An 18,472-nucleotide genomic window follows, 5' to 3' on the forward strand; every position below is an offset into this window, starting at 1 on the left:
GGACCAAGTGGATAATGAGAATCTGATCCTAAGAAAAGAATATGACATTCGAAGCATAAGATCGCATAGTAAAAAACTGAGGAAGGGAAGATGTCTAAGAGATATCAAAAAATATAGTTTCCCGCAAAGATGTGTTGCGACTTGGAATAGTTTAAGTGAAGAAGTGGTGTCAGCAACGAGTGTGCATAGTTTTAAAGAAAAATTGGATAAGTGTAAATATGGAGACAGGGCCTCGTAAAACTACAACTAGGTAAATACATATACTGAACACCGTACAGGTTAATCAAGCGTTATGTACACCTTTCTTCTTGATACAAAAGAAAATCAATCCCAAGACTCATAAAAAAATAGTAAATAAAAATTATTAGCAGACATCTGGAGACCAACCATTTCAGTCTTAAACAAAACAATGAGTTCTTAAGTTGTCACCTTGTCCCTGGAGAGTCGTTGCTCCCAAGGCTTAAATACAGTCTTGCCTGAACCTTCCAAAGCCTCATTCAAACACTCCACATGTTCTGTATCAATTCTTGTATACAGGCTATAAGCGACTCCAAGGTCTGCTGGACCATGATCATGTCCCTCACAGGATCCATGACCATGGTTGTGTCCATGGTCTCCATGTCCATCACCACCACACCCTGACATCCTGCAAAATATGCATGCCATTACACTAAATGTAACACTCTTGAGACTTGGTTCAGTAATAAAAAAGTAAATAAGAAAAATAAATATATTAATATATAGATAAATAAAATAGAATAATAAATAAAAACCTAAGAAACCTGCAGTCAAAATTTTGCATCTTTTAAAATACTATTATATTTTGATGGTCAGTGATGCTTTGAAATTCTTCTTTTTTCTATTTGTACTAGTTTGCAATATGCACCCATTTTTCTGTCAATATAGTTTAATGTAATTTAGAAATATTTTGAAGGAAGCAACTACTAATGTACTTCTTAGATTTTTAACACATTCTTGTAATCATCAAATCCATTTGCAAGCTTTATGCTAAAAAGCAAAAATTTTTTCAATCAGTAAACATGATAAACCTGCTTAAAAGCCTCAGTAATACCTAGATTTATAGTTAAAACCAAAAAATATACATCTCACACTTAAGTTCATTCAATATTAATAAAAGAATAAATAATACAGTACACTGTAAATTGAAAAGCTATTTAGCTAAAAGGTATAGTAAAACACTTAATATAATAAGCTTCTATTTACTAAATTTCAAAGAGTAAAGACCTCCTTTAAGGCTGCTGCCTTTATAGAGTACTGGAGGGTCTGTGCGCAAGGTGGGTCTGTGTGTTATGTCCTGTGTTAAATCCCATAACACATAAATAGAGAGTGGAAATGATGAGGCAAAGTTCAAATTTTTCCGCCATTACCTTTCCACTGTTGTGTGTGTGTCAGAGAGAACTAGGCAGTGTGTTTTCCATCATAAATGAGGTATGTTGTGGTCTACTAATGGTTTTGATAGTACACATGAATGTCAGCGTTAGTCACAGCGCCACCTATTTCCATACAAAACTAACATAACTTGTCAATAAATTCATCGTTATTATGCCTGGCTGTCAAATGGTTGAGGATAAACATATCTAGTCTCAACAAATAAGGAATTGTGTGGGTAATGAGTACGCCTTCCATAAAAGGTCCTTGGAGGGTAGTGCGTCACCCATGGTAGGGCATTACTAGGTTATAGTAAAACTGATTAGTACTGGCCCATAGGGTGAGGCTCATAATCCATGCCACATTGACATATTTCTTATTAATTCTATGAAAACGGAATAACAGTTTTCTATTCAATTTAATGCATGATATTGCTAAAAAAAAAAAAAGAAAGTCGGGAGGGGGGACACAAGATATATGAAGATCTCTGCAAGTGATTATATCACAAGTAAATAAATACAGTGAAGGTATTGGTTATAAAAGTGAAAATGAGACTGGTAATTTACATAATATTTACAGTTATATCCTCTTGAGATACCCAATCTAATATAGTGAGTGGTAAGAAGAAACATAAGATGAGACATCATTTTATTTCAGTTATTGCCCCATGCTCTACTTATTTATTGAACATCATTGGATACAGAGACTTTTTTTTGCTGTACAACACACGTCAGTGTGTACTTCCATTGTGGCAACCAGAAAGTGAGTTGATTTGCATGTGCGTGTCTGCCTGGTGACTTGACTCCCCACTTCCCAAGGGAAAAATAAAAAGCTAGTTTGCAATCTTTTTCTTTTTCTTTTCTTCTTTTTACTTTTACTCCTTGACAGGCAAGAGGAATTACTAACTACTTAATGAGAATGATTTCGATAGTTTGTGGATTAAAATAAAAGAATTTAAGACACCTAGCATGATAACCCAACAACCTATTGCGTAAACCCACCAGTAAGCGCACTGAGCCGTCCCAACCTTACTTCACTTACAGTACTCCATGCTGAGAAACTACAGCGATAGAGGGCAGCGCAATATCCGCCATCATAGCAGATACAATTTTACACTACTGGTAAAACTTTTGTGGTCGTATTCCAGTCTGGAGGTTTTGTAGCTGATATTGTCTGCTTAAGGTATCACAAACTGCCTTCTCTACTCTAATATATTTATATATTCCATGTCTTTGTTGATCTAGAGGAGGCACTTGATAGAGTACCAAGGAAAGTGATTGAGTGGGCAGTAAGGAGAGAAAAAGTTCCCTGCCTGCTTGCCATGACAGCAGTCATGTTTATGTATAAGGAATCGAGATCAAGATTGAAAACATTGGCAAGAGCACCATGAGAGTACACCAGGGATCTGCTCGTAGTCCACTACTCTTTATCACAGTAATGGAGAAGGCTACTAAACTGGCAAGAGAAGATGGCCATTGGGAGCTACTCTATGCTGATGATTTGGTATTGACAGCAGAATTAAAGGAAGAAGTGACTGACATGTTTAATAGTGGAAGGAGGGAATGGGACAGAAGGGACTGAAAATAAACAAGGAGAAGACAAAACTAATAGTGATCAGAAATGAAGCTACAGAAAGAATTCAGTTAGGAAGTTGGGCATGAGAAAGTTTGTTACATTATGTGCAACAAATGAAGTCATCAATGATGCTCAGGTCTGAGGAATCTCAGAGGGGCCAGAACTTTGTATGTTCAAGATGTATGCAGGAAGAGGAAGGGGGTGGGGGTGGTGGTGGAGATGACGAGGATGTCAGGTAGGAGGTGAATGGAGGTGTGTTGGAGGAGGTACAACAGTTCTGCTACTTGTGAGATATGTTAGACTGTGAAGTGAGTGCAGAGAGAGCAGTAAGGGTGAGAGTAGCAGCTACATGGGAAAGATGGCAAGAAAATGCCAGTTTATTGATAAACTGCAGCATAAAAGCTGAGGATCAGGGAAGAGTATACAAAGCCTGTGTCAGATCTCTTCTGTATGGAGCAGAAATATAGGCACTGACAAACAGACTGACAGATACTCTAAGTAGCTGTGACCAAAGGATACTGAGATACATGACAAGAGTGAGGCAGCAAAATGGGAGGTCCAGCAGTGAGGTAGCAGACATGTGTGGAGTTAAAGACATCTCTGTTGAGCAGAGGTGTCGAAATAATCGTAATACCAAGAACCATGCCTCGGAAATTAAGAAACCATAGCCAGATTACGTGACGCAAAATTTATTCCACGTAAGAGTTGACAGAGATCACAATGCCTGCATTACTCCGAAGTGCAACCATCACCGCCCAAGAATATACCCAAAAAAGAAAATTTACAAACACAGACAAGTGCATGAACATTCACGCACATATTATTGGTCAAGATGCAAAACCGCCTCTTGAAATGTATCAGAAGTGTTAACAATTTCCTTGTCATAATGTTCAGCGAATGTGGACTCATGAGCCCAACCCGCTCTTGCCAAAATAGCACTGACAGGCACCGCCAAAGCCTTCGCTCTCGAAGCCGCTGCTGGCCTCACACTACCTGCAGTGAAAAGCTTGGTGTCAATACCTGCCATTGCCAACAGAGTTCTTATCCATCTTGCTATGGTGTCTTTAGTAACAGAATGGTGAGGCTTTGTAAAACTAATAAGTAACTTATCAGAAGTCAGATGGTTAGGCCTGAGCTTCGCGGTAACATTAATGTAGTGCCGCAGAGTGTTACAGACACAGAGGCATGCATCTCTCCTATAAGCTGTAAAGGTCACACTTTGTATGTTAAAAGAAGGCCGACACTGTTTGACATTGTCCCCCAATGGGACAGTGATAGAAGAATCTGACATTCCCATACCATTGAGCAAGAGTAAGTGAAATGTTTGGGTTCTCGCAGCCTGAGTCAGTGCCATTAACATCACGAGTTTAAGGGTAATCTCCTTTAATGTGAGATTTGTCAGAGGATGCATAGAGCTTAATTGCATAAGTATTGGCTCAACATCCCATTTCCTGTCATATCGTGGCTTTGGAGGACGTAAGTTGAATACCCCTTTCAAAAACCTATTTACTAACGGATGTCTGCCTGCTGGAAAACCATCAACTATAATACCCAAAGATGATAATGCACCTCTTGTTGTGTTTACTGAATTGTACCCCACACCTCTGAGAAATGAGGCTGTCAGAAAATTGATGATGTTCGTCACAGTGGGATTAAGGGGATTGATGTCCCCTCCATGACAAAAGTGTGTCCACCTCCTGATGTATTTACCTAATTGTATTTACCTAATTGTAACATACGGGAAAAGAGCTATGCTCGTGTTGTCCCGTCTCCATATCTATTAATGTCCAGCTTTTTCTTAAAATCATGAATATTCCTTGCGTTGACCACTTCCACGTCTAAACTATTCCATGCTTCCACCCTTCTATGAGGGAAGCTATATTTTTTCACATCTCTCCTATAAGTGGCCATTTTAGTTTTTTCCCATGCCCTCTCGACATTCTTCCATTCCACATACACAGATCTTCCCTATCCATTTTTTCCATGCCAATCATCACTCTGTATATTGCTATCAGGTCTCCCTTTCTTCTGTTTTCCAGGGTTGGAAGTTGCATTCTTTTCAGTCTGTCTTCATAAGTCAAATCTCTTAAGTCAGGCACCATTTTCGTTGCAGCCCTCTGTACTTTCTCTAGTTTCCTTATGTGTTTCTTTAAGTTCGAGCCCACTGTATTGTTGCATATTCAAGCCTCGGTCTTATCATTGCAGTAATTATTTTCTTCATCATTTCTTCATCTAGATATACGAACGCCACTCTTATGTTCCTCAATAAGTTCAATACTTCTCCAATTATTTTGTTTATATGTCTCTCTGGCGATAGGTCATTGGTAATTGTCACCCCAAGGTCTTTTTCTTCATGACTGGTTTTATGTCTTCATTTCCTATCTTGTACATACTCCTGATTCTTCTTTCACTCTTGCCAAACTCTATTTTCTTGCATTTTGTCGTGTTGAACTCCATTTGCCATGTACAGCTCCATTTCCATATTCTGTCCAAGTCTTCCTGGAGTAGTTCGCAATCTTTGTCACATCTCACTTTTCGTAACAATTTTGCATCGTCTGCAAATAGGCTCACATAACTGGACACCCCATCCACCATGTCATTTATGTAGACTGCGAACATTACTGGTGCCAACACTGATCCCTGTGGAACTCCACTCTCCACCAATCCCCATTCTGATGGTCTGTCCTTAATTATTGTTCTCATTTCTCTTCCTACCAAAAGTCTTCCATCCATTTTAGTAAACTGCCATGCACTCCTCCTACCATTTCAAGTTTCCAGATCAGTCTCTGGTGTGGTACCTTATCAAAGGCCTTTTTTAAATCCAGATATATTCCATCAGCCCAACCATCTCTTTCCTGTATTACATCTATCACCCTCGAATAGTAACATATCAGGTTTGTCGTGCATGAACGCCCTTTCCTAAAACCAAATTGACACTCACAAAGTATGTCATTTTTCTCCAAGAAGTCTGTCCATCTAGTCTTCACCACCCTCTCACACATCTTAGCTACCACACTTGTAAGTGACACTGGTCTATAGTTCAATGGGTCTCTCTTGTTACCTGATTTATAGATTGGGACAATGTTAGCTCTTTTCCAGTCTTGGGGCACTACGCCTTCCCTTAATGAGGCATCAATTACTTCACAAACTTTTTCTGCCAATTGCTCCCTGCATTCTCTTAAAATCCATCCTGATACCCCATCAGGTCCCACAGCTTTTCTCACTTCTAAACTCCCCATCATGTTCTTGATCTCCTCCACCGTTACTTGAAACTCCTTCATAATCCCTTTCTGTTCCATTACCAGTGGTTTGTCAAAAGCAGTCTCCTTTGTGAATACCTTCCGAAAGCATCCATTCATAGCCTCTGCCATTTCCCTGGGATCTTCACTGTATACCCATTTACTTCTAAACTTTCAATACTTTCTATTTTTGATGTTGTTGTTCACATGTCTGTAAAAAAGCCTTGGTTGGTCTTTACATTTATCAATTATATCCTTTTCTTGTTTCTTTCTTTCTTCTCTTCTAATCAACACATATTCATTTCTTGCTCTTTTGTAACTTTCCCACTGCTTAATCCGTCTTTTCCTTCTCCACCTCTTCCATGCATCCTCTTTTCTTGTTCTAGCCTTTTCACATCTATCGTTAAACCAGTCCTGCTTTCCAACTTCTCTATGTTGTCTTATTGGTACAAATTTTTCTCACCTTCTTTGTATATTTTTATAAATTCCTTCCACTTTTCATTTGCTCCTTAGCACTCTTGAATTTCATCCAATTTGTCTCTTGAAAGAATTTCTTTAGGTTTCCAAAATCTGTCTTGGCATAATTCCATCTTCCCACTTTATATTCTTCATTTCTTCTAGATTTCTCTTCGTCTATCACCTTGAACTCCAAAACTGCATGATCACTCTTTGCTAAAGGGCACTCCACCCTCATCTCCTCAATGACCATTGGCTCTGTACTAAAGACCAAGTCCAGTCTTGACGATGCTCCCTCTCCTCCAAACCTAGTATCTTCTTTGACCCACTGTGTGTAAGGTACTGTTTCTGTGTGCCAGGTCTCCATGATGCCATGATGATACACACACCCTCTGCCTGTATGCCCTGTTGTCGGAGGGATCCCCTGAGAGAAGGCATGCCATCAACTGCGTGTGACTCAGGATGGGATGGCATTCGGCTGATGACGGATGTCAGAATGTACCTTGATTTCCGTATGAGCTGCGGATGATCGATGAGCATGCATAGAAGCATGCCCATCCAAGGCTGTGACATCCGAAAAGGAACCACGATCCACCCCTTGACTCTCTTCGCCCGAATTTTCTGGAGGCACCTAGAAATTAACAAAAAAGGAGGAAAAAGATAAGGAAGTGTAAACTTGTCCCAATTAAGTGAGAAGGCATCCGGCTTCCACGAGCAAAATGGAGTGAGCTGTTTGTTAAAAGCGGGATGCAAAAAGGTCGATGGAAGGGGTCCCAAATAAAGCACAGAGCAACCTAAATGTAGGCACATCCAATTTCCATTCATGCCAGCTATTAAATTTTCGGGAAGCTGCATCCGCAACAAGGTTGTCTTCCCCTGGGATATGAGAGCAGGTCACCCATGCGTTATGTTTGATACACCACTCCCAAATCATGACAGCGACGTCATTGCAAGCTTGAGATTTTGTGCCTCTCATTTCATTGACATAAGTGACCGCCGTGGTATTATCACAAAAAACCTTAACATGCTTATCCGTCAATTCTCGTTCAAACGTCTGTAAAGTAAAGAGAGTTGCTTTAAGTTCCAAGGCGTTAATATGCATAGCCGTTTCCTCCAAGGACCACTGACTGCATGTAGATTGATGGTGCAGACTGCCGCCCCACCCTACTGTTGAGGCGTCTTTGAATATTACAATGTCAAGCCCTGATCTGAAAATGGCTCTATCCTGCACTGCTGCATTGCTGCACGACCAAGCTAACTCAGATTTCATATTCTCTGAGATAATCATCATAGCATCAAAGTTCCCTTGGGCAGTGTGTAATGCATTAATCTTTGCTGTCTCAAGGTGTCTATAATGCAATTTCCCTAACAGAACCACTGAGGTGGCTGCCACCAGAAAGCCAATGACCCAAGCCACTTGTCTGATTCGTGCAACATCCTTACCCATGAGTGCCCCACAAGCCTGCACTAATGTCACCACTCTGCGCTCAGGAAGGGAAATTTTCATGGTTACAGTGTCAATAATATTCCCAAAATACTCAATCCGCTGAGTTGGGACCAAAACAGATTTGTCCACATTGATACAGAAACCCAGTTGTCATAAAAGAGCTAAAGTGTCCTGCACACATGCCAAACAACCTTCCCAAGAGCTATTACAAATAAGGGAGTCATCAATGAAGCTAGTAATGGTGTAACCCTTATTCCTCAAAGTGGAGTAAACTGGCTTCATGAGCTTAGTGAAAATTCTGGGGCCTTCAGAAATCCCATTAGGGAGACATGTAAATCTATAAACTGTCCCCTGCCAGGTGAAACAAAGAAACTGCTGCTGCTCGTCAGCAATCTTAATGAAGTAATATGCATGTCTTAAGTCCACAGAAGTTAAATAGTCCCCTGCACTAATAAGCCTAATGGCCTGTTCAAAATCCTCCATTTTAAAATGTTGATATGGGATATGTAAATTAAAGTCCTCCAAGTTCAGAACCATCCTCTCGAGATTTCTGGCATCTAGCCAATAATATCTCTAACAACTTTACTTCTTCGTCTTTCCTCCTTTACTTCATCCAGATGGCTCTACAGCTGTCTCTTCTTTTTCTAAAGCTGAACTCTTCGCTCAAACCTTTGCTACCAACTCAACTTTGGATGATTCTGGGCATATTCCTCCTACTCCTCCACCCTCTGACTACTTCATCCCTAAAATTAAAATTCTTTATAAAGACGTTTTCCTGGCCCTCTCTGGCCTTGATTCTCGGAAGGCTTACGGTCCGGATGGAGTCCCTCCTGTTGTTCTCAAAACTGTGCTTCCGAACTCGCTCACAGCCTGGTCAAACTCTTTCATCTGTGTCTCTACTTCTATTTATCCTTCTTGCTGGAAGTTTGCTCACATTCAACCTGTCCCTAAAAAGGTGACCACTCCAATCCTTCTAACTACCGCCCTATAGCTTTGATTTCCTGCCTTTCTAAAGCCTTTGAGTCTATCCTTAATAGGAAGATAATGAGGCATCTATCAGCTCACAACCTTCTCTCTGATTGCCAGTATGGTTTCCGTAAAGGCAGATCTACTGGTGATCTTCTTACTTTCCTAACTGAATCTTGGTCATCCTCTTTAGGGACTTCGGTGAAACCTTTGCTGTCGGCCTTGACATATCGAAAGCCTTCGATAGAGTCTGGCACAAATCTTTAATTTCTAAACTACCCTCCTACGGATTCTATCCTTCTCTGTACCTTCATCTCCAGTTTCCTTTCCGATCGTTCTATTGCTGCTGTAGTAGACGGTCACTGTTCTTCCCTAAAACTATCAACAGTGGTGTTCCACAGGGTTCTGTCCTATCACCCACTCTCTTTCTATTATTCATCAATGATCTCCTAAATCTGACTCAATGCCCTATCCACTCCTATGCTGATGATACCACCCTGCATTATTCAACAGCGTTCAACAGACGCCCAACCCAACAACAATTAAATGACTCAAGGCGAGATGCTATAGGACGCCTAACTTCTGATCTTTCACTTGTTTCTGATTGGGGCAGAGAAAACCTGGTTTTGTTCAATGCCTCAAAACTCAATTTCTACAACTATCTACTCGACATAACCTTCCAGACAACTATCCTCTCTTCTTCAATAACACTCAACTTCCCTCTCCTCTACATTAAACACACTCGGTCTATCCTTCACTAAAAATCTAAACTGGAAATTTCACATCTCTACTCTTGCTAAATCAGCTTCCAAGAAGTTAGGTGTCCTATGGCGTCTTCGTCCATTTTTCTCTCCCTCCCAGCTGCTTGCTCTGTACAAGGGCCTTATCCGCCCGTGTATGGAGTATGGCTCTCATGTCTGGGGGGGATCCACACACACAGCTTTACTAAACAAGGTGGAATCTAAAGCTTTTCGTCTTATCAACTCTTCTCCTCTAACTGACTGTCTTGATTCTTTAAGTCACCGCCGCAATGTTGCATCTTTATCTGTCTTCTACCGCTGTTTTCATGCTGTCTGCTCTTCTGAACTTGCTAACTGCATGCCTTCCCCCCTCCTGCGGCCTCGCTGCACAAGACTCTCTACTTCTTCTCATCCCTATTCTGTCCATCTTCCTAATGCAAGAGTTAACCAGTATCTTCACTCCTTCATTCCCTACACTGGTAAACTCTGGAACTCTCTACCTGTGTCTGTATTTCCACCTGCCTATGACTTAAACTCTTTCAAAAGAGGAGTGTCAAGACACCTCTTACGTTAACTGGACCCTCCTTTTAGATTTTTGTTTTTTCTCTTTCTACTTTCCTCTTAACAGGGCCTGGCAACCAGCGGGATTTTTTTTTTCCAACACTTTGTTTTCCCTTGGCCAGTGCCCTTGTAATGTAAAAAAAAAAAAAAAAAAATCCTGTACTCCCCATTCTTCTTTGCCCTGAGAAAAATGGGAGAAATCACTTGCTTCTCATGCCTAGTTGTGACTGTGATGACCTTAAGTGCTAGCAATTTTGAAATCTCAGCATTAATAATAGCTTGTTCCATTTCATTGAAATGGTACTCCAAATTACTTGAAAAAAGATGTCTAATTAAATCCACCTCAATGTTAAGGTGACAATGCTGAACATAATCTAAAATTACGGGGTCACTGGTGATCTGACGCCATGCACCAACAAACTTATGAAGCCTGCCACCTTCAAAACTCTCACTTGCCTGGATTACTGCCAGGGCCTGGAACCGCCCCGGCTCTTGACGTTTTTTGGCGCCATGTCACGGAAACCAGGAGAAACCCGTGGACCATCCCTAAGGCCACGGTTCCAAAATCCGTAAGGTTGGAAGCGGAAAGAGAAGCCTCAGTATGCAGCACCTGGTCCTGAGCCCCTTGTCCTGTTGCCAGGAAGACGCCACGGAAATGATGTCTTCTTGGTCGTAATCGTGGACTTGAGCTTAGCTGACTCTTCAATTTGCTTTACACTCTTTGAGATGTCATCCCCAAAAATGAATCTAGTCATTGGTACCTTCTCCGTGCAGAGACGACTACACTTCTGGTTCAATTCACGCTTCATCACATACTGTCATGCTAGGTTGTTCCTGAAGTTGGCATTACCCAACAAGGCCAGAGCACCATTAAGAACCCGAACCTCTTGTGCCACCACTGAGTGCTTCTCCTCTTGAGCCACTTTATCCAAAGTCAACAGTGACTTAGTAATAACTGAAGCTGCTCACAGAATGTCCTTATTAACTTCCTTCAAGTGGAAGTCAGTCCTCCTGGCATCAAACCGTAAAGCATCCAAAATTTCTGGGTTGCACTCAACAGGCGCCAGTGCAGGGCAATTGGACGGCCTCATCACAAACGCATCCTCACAGATAGCTTTGTGATCCTCCTCACACAGTCCATTCTCAAACACAAAGTTCACCATGTCAGCTACTGTACTGTCAATCACACCAGAGACAACTTTAGGTGGCCCAAAAACCTTTGCACATTGATGCAATGGCCCCAAGTCCGTGGATAACGGGGCAGAAACCCCCTCTTCATCGCTGGCCCCCGCCACAAACCTAGAGAAGTTTCCAGGAGAGGCTCCACATGGAAGTCCAGAAGATGGGCCCGCACCATCATTGACAACAGGTGAGCGGGGAGAAGGCACCACCCCGGTCACTACCGGCGCCCGCAGGGGAGAAGCAGCACCTCTGTCCGCTTTGAGTTGGTTAACCTCCCTTCTCAGCTCAGTCAAAGCCTCCAAAACAATGTCCCACTGGGCAGTAGGGGCTGAATCCTGCGAAACAGCTGGCCGGGGGCATGAGGCAGCACCAGGCATCCCCCTAAGCCGGGAGCCAGAACGAGACGAGTGCTTTGACACTCTCCCGCTTGCCGTAAGATAGGCATCCACACCAGAGCCGCCGCCAGAGTCCTGGGACATCCCCCTAGCCTGCTGGGTGCCAACAAGGGGCTGGATGGCAAGATGGGCCGCTCGTCCGCCGAGTCGGAGGACGCCATGGGAACAGCTGTAACACCAAGACAAACCTTACCATGTCGCAAATAAATATAACCACGTAATATTCCCATGGACGTCACTAACCGCTCCTTACTGAGATTACGGATAGTAGGCACTGTACCTGCTTTGACAGGTGACGTGGCCTCACTGAAAAGCAAACACTGGAACGTGAGCTCAGTAGGCCGAGGGTGGATATGGTGGGACTCTCTGAGACAAGGAGGCCTGGCAGTGGCGAGACCAGTAGCAAGGATTTTACTTACTATTGGTCCAACATGAGCAATGGTCACCATGTCAAGGGGGGTAGCCATAGGCATCTTCAGCAGACTGCAGCTGTCCGTTGTAGAGGTTACTCCAGTTGATGAGTGTATAATGCGACTAAGGCTGAAGCACAGTCTGGGCTTCATGTCTGTAGTTGCAGTATATGCTCCTACCGAGGTGTGTGAAACTGAAGAGAAGATGTTCTACACCAAACTTGACTCTGTACTGGATCAGTGTCCCTGTTGTGATGAACTTATTGTCTTGGGCAACTTTAATCCTGTCACTGGCACTGAGAGAGCTGGCTATGAGTTATGTGTTTGTCCCCATGGATCTGGTACCAGGAATGACAACAGCTCTTTCCTTCTGAATCTTGCAAGATCCAGAAGGTTGAGAATTGCAGGTTCTTGGTATCAGAGACCAGCGCTGCACCGCTGAACTTGGTATAGCAATGCCAGAGGGGTAGCGAAGGAGATCAACCATATCCTTGTTAGTACTCGTTGGAGGATCCTTCAGAACTATAGGGTTTTTCAGACTGCTGAATTCTTTGCAACTGATGACAGGCTTGTTGTTGCTACACTCAAGCTGCATGTCAAGTCAAGAAAGCCTAGAAAGATGTGACCACACTGTGTTTCATCTTCAGAAACTGAAAGACTTGATATGTGCCCAGGAGTATGCAGTGACAGTCTCCAATTGGTTTGGAGAGCTCAACACCCTTGAGGATCCAGTAGAGCTATGGTATACCTTCAAATGTGAGATCTTGAAGCTGCAAAGGAATGCATTGAGGAGCACCCAAGGTCATGGAGTGGGTTCACCTCAGTAGAGACGCTGGACAGTATTGAGGAGAGACATGCTGCCAGACTTGCTGGGAACCGTGACCAGTACAGGGCTCTGTCATGTAGGACTAGAGCTCTCCTGAGGAGAGACAAGGAGAGGTATGTCAGAGGTCTCACTGAGGATGCTGAGTGTCATCTAAATGCTAATGACCTCCAACCTGCCTATCAAGCCCTGAAGAAACTCCGCTCCAAGTCTACATCTCAGGCGAGGATTATCTGAACAGCAGATGGTCGCCTTGTATTGGAAGTAAATAGGCAGATGGCTCATTGAGCTGAGTACTTTGAGCAGCTGTTCACGGTGGATCCTCCAAGAGGACAGCTGCAAACTGCAGGGTTACAGATGCTAGATGCTCATTCACCCATTGACAAAACTGTACCCTCCATTGATGTCAAAGAGGCTGTGTCAAAGTTGAGGAGTGGAAAGGTAGCTGGCACCTGCAACATCAGTGTGGGGCTGCTCAAAGCAAGGGGTGAGGCCATGATCTGTGGGTTGCATGCTGTCTTCAGTGCTGTATGGCATTCAGGTACCATTTCCCCTGACTGGAAAAAGGGATTGGTCATCCCTATCTGGAAGGGGAAAGGGGACCGTCAGGACTACAACAACTACCATGGTATAACACTGCTCAGCGTACAAGGTGAGGTGCTTGCCCATTTGCTGTTGATGCATATCTGCAGTCACCTGCTGACCTGAACAGTCTGGGTTCACACCCGATAAGTCAACAACTGACTGGATCCTAGAGCTTTGCTACTGGTGGAGCGCCAATGTGAGTTTCGACAGGGGATGCTTGCAGCCTATGTCGATCTCAAGAAGGCGTTTGATTCAGTGCATCAAGAGACACTCTGGGATCTTCTGCATCTCCATGGAATTCCTGGAAGAATTATTGGTCTATTTACTGGCCTCTACTCCGGGACTGTGAGTGCTGTGAAGTGTGGAGGGGGCATGTCCAGCTTCTTCCCTGTGAATACAGGAGTGAGGCAGGGATGTGTGCTTGCTCCATCACTTTTTGAACATTTGCATGGACTGGATACTAGGCAAAATTGTAGACTAAAGCCATTGTGAAGCATCTGAGATTACAGGTCTTGTTTTTGTCGATGATGCAGTAATCTTTGCTGAGTCACTGGAGGTTCTGGTAATGGTTCTAGAGGCACTGCACTAGGAGGCGAAGCACCTGGGACTCCAGGTTTCCTGGCCCAAAACCAAGGTTCACCCAGCAAACACTGAATTAGCAGTCCAGTAACAGCAGAAGAATGGTATAACAGATTCTGGCATTTAGTAAACGGATTGATTAATCTTCAAAATTGGATTCCTACATTACGTTTTTTACTGGATAGCCATTATCAGGAAGTTAGTCATTTTTATTATAACGGGCTGGCAAATAACAACCCATACCTGGCATGCAGTAAGAATACCAAAAAAGATCCAAATTGCAGCAATATTCTTCATTTATGTCCCCATATTTACTGCAATCTAAATCATGTTCAACTGCTTTAAAAAGGACAATGAATTGAATTTTTTCAACCAAAAAAATTCAAATATGCAGTGCAGCGTGCCCATACAGGTGCGTGATTCAGTGTATACAATATATACTTCATAATTTTTTATTCTTTCTTATGTAGAAAAAAAAAAGCTTAATGTAATAGAACTGTAATTAGATTGTTTAATAAAAATATTGATTGTCTGTGTAACTTATTGTGTATTGCATTATAATTTCACTTCACGACCATTTAACTGACGTCACCGATACTAGACAAGATGCTCGTATCGCCAGTTCCACGCCAGTTCACTGCTAGACTCCCCACGGTCCGCTCGCTCTTCTCTCTGCTCTTCACTCGACTTGGTTTTCTCTTACCAGTCTTTTCAAGTTGTCCTGAGTTATATCAGACCAGGACAAGGGCCAAGGAACCCTGCAGCGTTCTTTCTCCTCTTCCTCCGAAGGGAAGCGTCGTGAGAAGGACCCCCTGGACTGTACAGCCAAGCAGAAGAAAGCTTCCGAGGAAGGTAGCAGTTCCCTGACCCTGGCCACCTGCGATTCTCGGTCATCTTCTCTCCCCCCAGTGGCTGGCCTGAGTGATGTAAACATGCCAGCCGCATCTCTACCACAATACGCCGAGTTGGGCCGTCTGTCTTCTTTGATGAGTGGCTTCATCGAGAAACTAGACAAATCAGCAGGTCCTCAGGTGTCACTGGGACACAATGCCAACTTTAGTGGGTTCCATGACGTCTCCTCGTTGGAGGATGAGGCCATTACAGCTCCTGAGTGCCCATCTCAGGAGTCCGTGTCTGACCCGCTGGATGATCTGGACACGTTCACTGCTTATCAACCTCAAGATGATCCTGTTGCTGATATGGCCTTCCAAAAAGTTCTTGAGGAGTTCACAGGCCACTTCCATGGTGAGGAGGAGTTGGGTGACCCTTTGTCTGAGCACCTGGCCTCCATCCTCAACCTGAGTCTGAGATGCTGGTCCTCTTCTGACAGTGTTAAACAGACGTGTGACAGGATCAAGCTCCCTAACGATGCGCCAAACTTAGAGGTGCTAATAACCAACTCTGCTATCACCAAAGCTATGAGTATTGGGGGGAAGTTAGTGGACACCCGGCTTTCCCTCACTAATGGCCTGCTTGTGAAAGCTTTAGTCCCTATTGCCCATTGCATTAGCGACATTGGTAATAGAAATGTTCAACCCATTACCTGCTACCTTGAAGGCCTTAATAACAGCTTCAGACTCCTTGATTCTGCTGTCAACTACATTAATCAGCTGAGGAAAGAGGTGGCACGGATCCATGTAAATGACTCTGCTCTTGAAGAGCTCTGCAAATGGGAGCATGAAGTGGGCCAGGATGACTTGTTCCCTTTTGACGTCATCAAGAAATGTGAGGAAATGGACAAGTCTAGGAAACTTGGGAGCCCCACCTTCCGTCCTCACAAGGGTCCTGGCAAACAGTTTGCCCCGCCTCGGCAGACAAGTAGACACTCTTTCCGGCCTTCCTACCCACAACAGGCACGCCCATGGTCCCAGATGAGGGTTTTTTAGGCCAGAGACCTCCCCAGGGGAAGGGGAGGCCTGTGCACAGAACAGAACTCCCCAGTGAGCTCACTTTTGGTAAGCCCTCTTGTACCTACTTTGGTTAATACTCCTGCAAATTTCCGTGGGGGTAAGATTTTTAATGCTAGGTTACAGTGGCACCTTTTGTCTTCTGATAAATGGATTCATGACATGGTTCATAGGAAACTTATAGTTTTTGTGAATGTTCCCATACAGAGTAAACCTCCAGGTCCCCTACATTTGTCTACTGCAAACAGTGTTGCCCTGAACACTGCATGGTCAAATTTATTGAACAAAGTATAGTAGAATTATGTCCACCAGGGGATCAGGTTTCATTCCTAATGTGTTCCCTACTCTCGAGAAGGATGGTACTGCCAGAGTCATACTGAATCTATAAGAACTTAATGATCATGTTGAACACAATCACTTTAAACTGGACTCTCTCTTTTTATTGCTGACTCCACTGAGACTCTGAGGATTCATGTGACTTATGCCCTGCATCTTCTTGACTCCTTAGGGCTCACTGTGAATCTTCATAAATCAGTCCTAACACCCACCCAAGAGATAGAATTCCTTTGGGTGATTTCGAACTCTGTAGACATGACTTCCACCTTGACATCCCATAAGAAAGAACACATAAAGGCACACGGTTTGCTTCTTCTGAACAGAGATGTTTCCTTACTTGCACTCTCCTCTTTCATAGCTTCTGACCCTGCTGTAGAGTTGGCCCCATTCAGATATAAACATTTAGAAATAGTGTGCAACAGGGAGCTCGCTAACCACTATGGCAATTATAGCTCACCTGTTCTTTTGAACTGTCATGCCCGGGAGTTGGTTGCCTGGTGGGTTGATAACATAGGTTCTCTAGTAAAGTCACTATGATCCTGCCCCTACCAACTTGAAATGTTTTGTGATGCTTCCCTGACTGGTTGGGGTGCTGTGGTCGGGGATGCCAAGACTAGGGGTCACTGGGCTCAAGACGAACTGGACCACATCAATTGTCTGGAATTGAAGGCAATCCTCTTGGATTTACAGTCCCTTTGCAAGGATAGCAGGGACACTCACATCCGCAACCGCTCTGATAATACCACCGCAATTGCCTGTTTAGATCGTTGTGATAGTATCAAGCTTAGTCTTAACACAATAGTCAAACAGATTTTTGCCTGGGCCGAGTTGAGGAGCATTATCCTGTCAATACAACATATACAGGGATTACATAATTCAGAGGCAGACAAGGAATCTCGTATAAAAAACTTAGATGCTGAGTGTATGTTGCAGCCCCTTATTTTTCATAGCTTACATCAGCTTTATCCCATGCCTGAGGTTGATCTCTTTGCCATCCGAATTAACATTCAGTTATATGATTGTTTCATGGAAGCCAGACCCATGTGCTATACATACTAATACTTTCACATTGACAATTGTTGCCTCGGAAATGGAGAAGCCAAGGCCGTTTCAATCTGTTTGGAACTATAGCTTGTTTGCACATGCATATACTGGCTACTTCCTCAAATCTATGCTCTGAAGGACTAACATGGAACTGGCGATACGCGCATCTCGTATACTGCCTCAGTGATGCAGTTAAATGTTCATGAAATCAATATCAAACTTCGCACTTGGTAAGTATTCGTTTAATCTACAATTCTGAAATATTATTCAGCCTTAGAATAATTACTGGAACATGTTTACAAGTAGTCTCCAGTGTTGTCTGACCTGTGGAGTCCAGCAGTCACCTTTCCTTCTGCTACGTACTCTGTTCTGTAAGCTTTTCCTTATCATACATCATTATTTATGTATCACACATTATTGTGCGTGAACATACTATCATGTTAACCTGTCACTCTAGCTCTCCACTGAACTGTGTGTTTATGTGTTAGGTATACAGATAGTAGTAGCCCTTAGTGGTTTTCTTTGTCCCATGGATTGCCAACCCAGGAAAAATGCTGTAGGACCATGTAACATAGTTTATATGTTGTTAGCTTGTTCTTGCTAGATAATGTCATCAGCATGGACAATTTAGAGGAAAGCAAAAAGAAAATTTAAGGAATTAACGCAAGCTGAAAAAGAATCTGTAGAACCACCTTCAAGCACAACTATTGCTAGGGGAAATTATTTTGATGTTGAGAGAACTAGTCATACTAGCAGGGAAACAAGACCTTGTGTTAGTAGTTCTAGTGATGCTTCTGTCCTTAGTAGTGAAGAGACAGTCAACAGTCCTAGACACTGC

The 18,472-nt window shown here is 43.1% G+C and overlaps 1 protein-coding gene across 3 annotated transcripts in view; it reads right to left on the reverse strand.

Annotated features, from left to right (window-relative positions):
* Positions 1-18,472, reverse strand: part of LOC123514963 — a 182,177-nt gene that overhangs the window by 95,580 nt on the left and 68,125 nt on the right. For 2 of the 3 annotated variants that reach the window (XM_045273249.1, XM_045273248.1), the window contains exon 4: positions 430-646. In XM_045273249.1, coding sequence (XP_045129184.1) covers positions 498-646 — 149 coding nt within the window. In that variant the 3' untranslated portion in view covers positions 430-497. Of the gene's footprint in view, positions 1-429; positions 647-17,070; positions 17,248-18,472 lie in introns of those variants that run through there. The other variant, XM_045273246.1, reaches the window with a different exon arrangement.

Source organism: Portunus trituberculatus, chromosome 38, assembly GCF_017591435.1.
Source record: "Portunus trituberculatus isolate SZX2019 chromosome 38, ASM1759143v1, whole genome shotgun sequence".
Taxonomy (NCBI): domain Eukaryota; kingdom Metazoa; phylum Arthropoda; class Malacostraca; order Decapoda; family Portunidae; genus Portunus; species Portunus trituberculatus.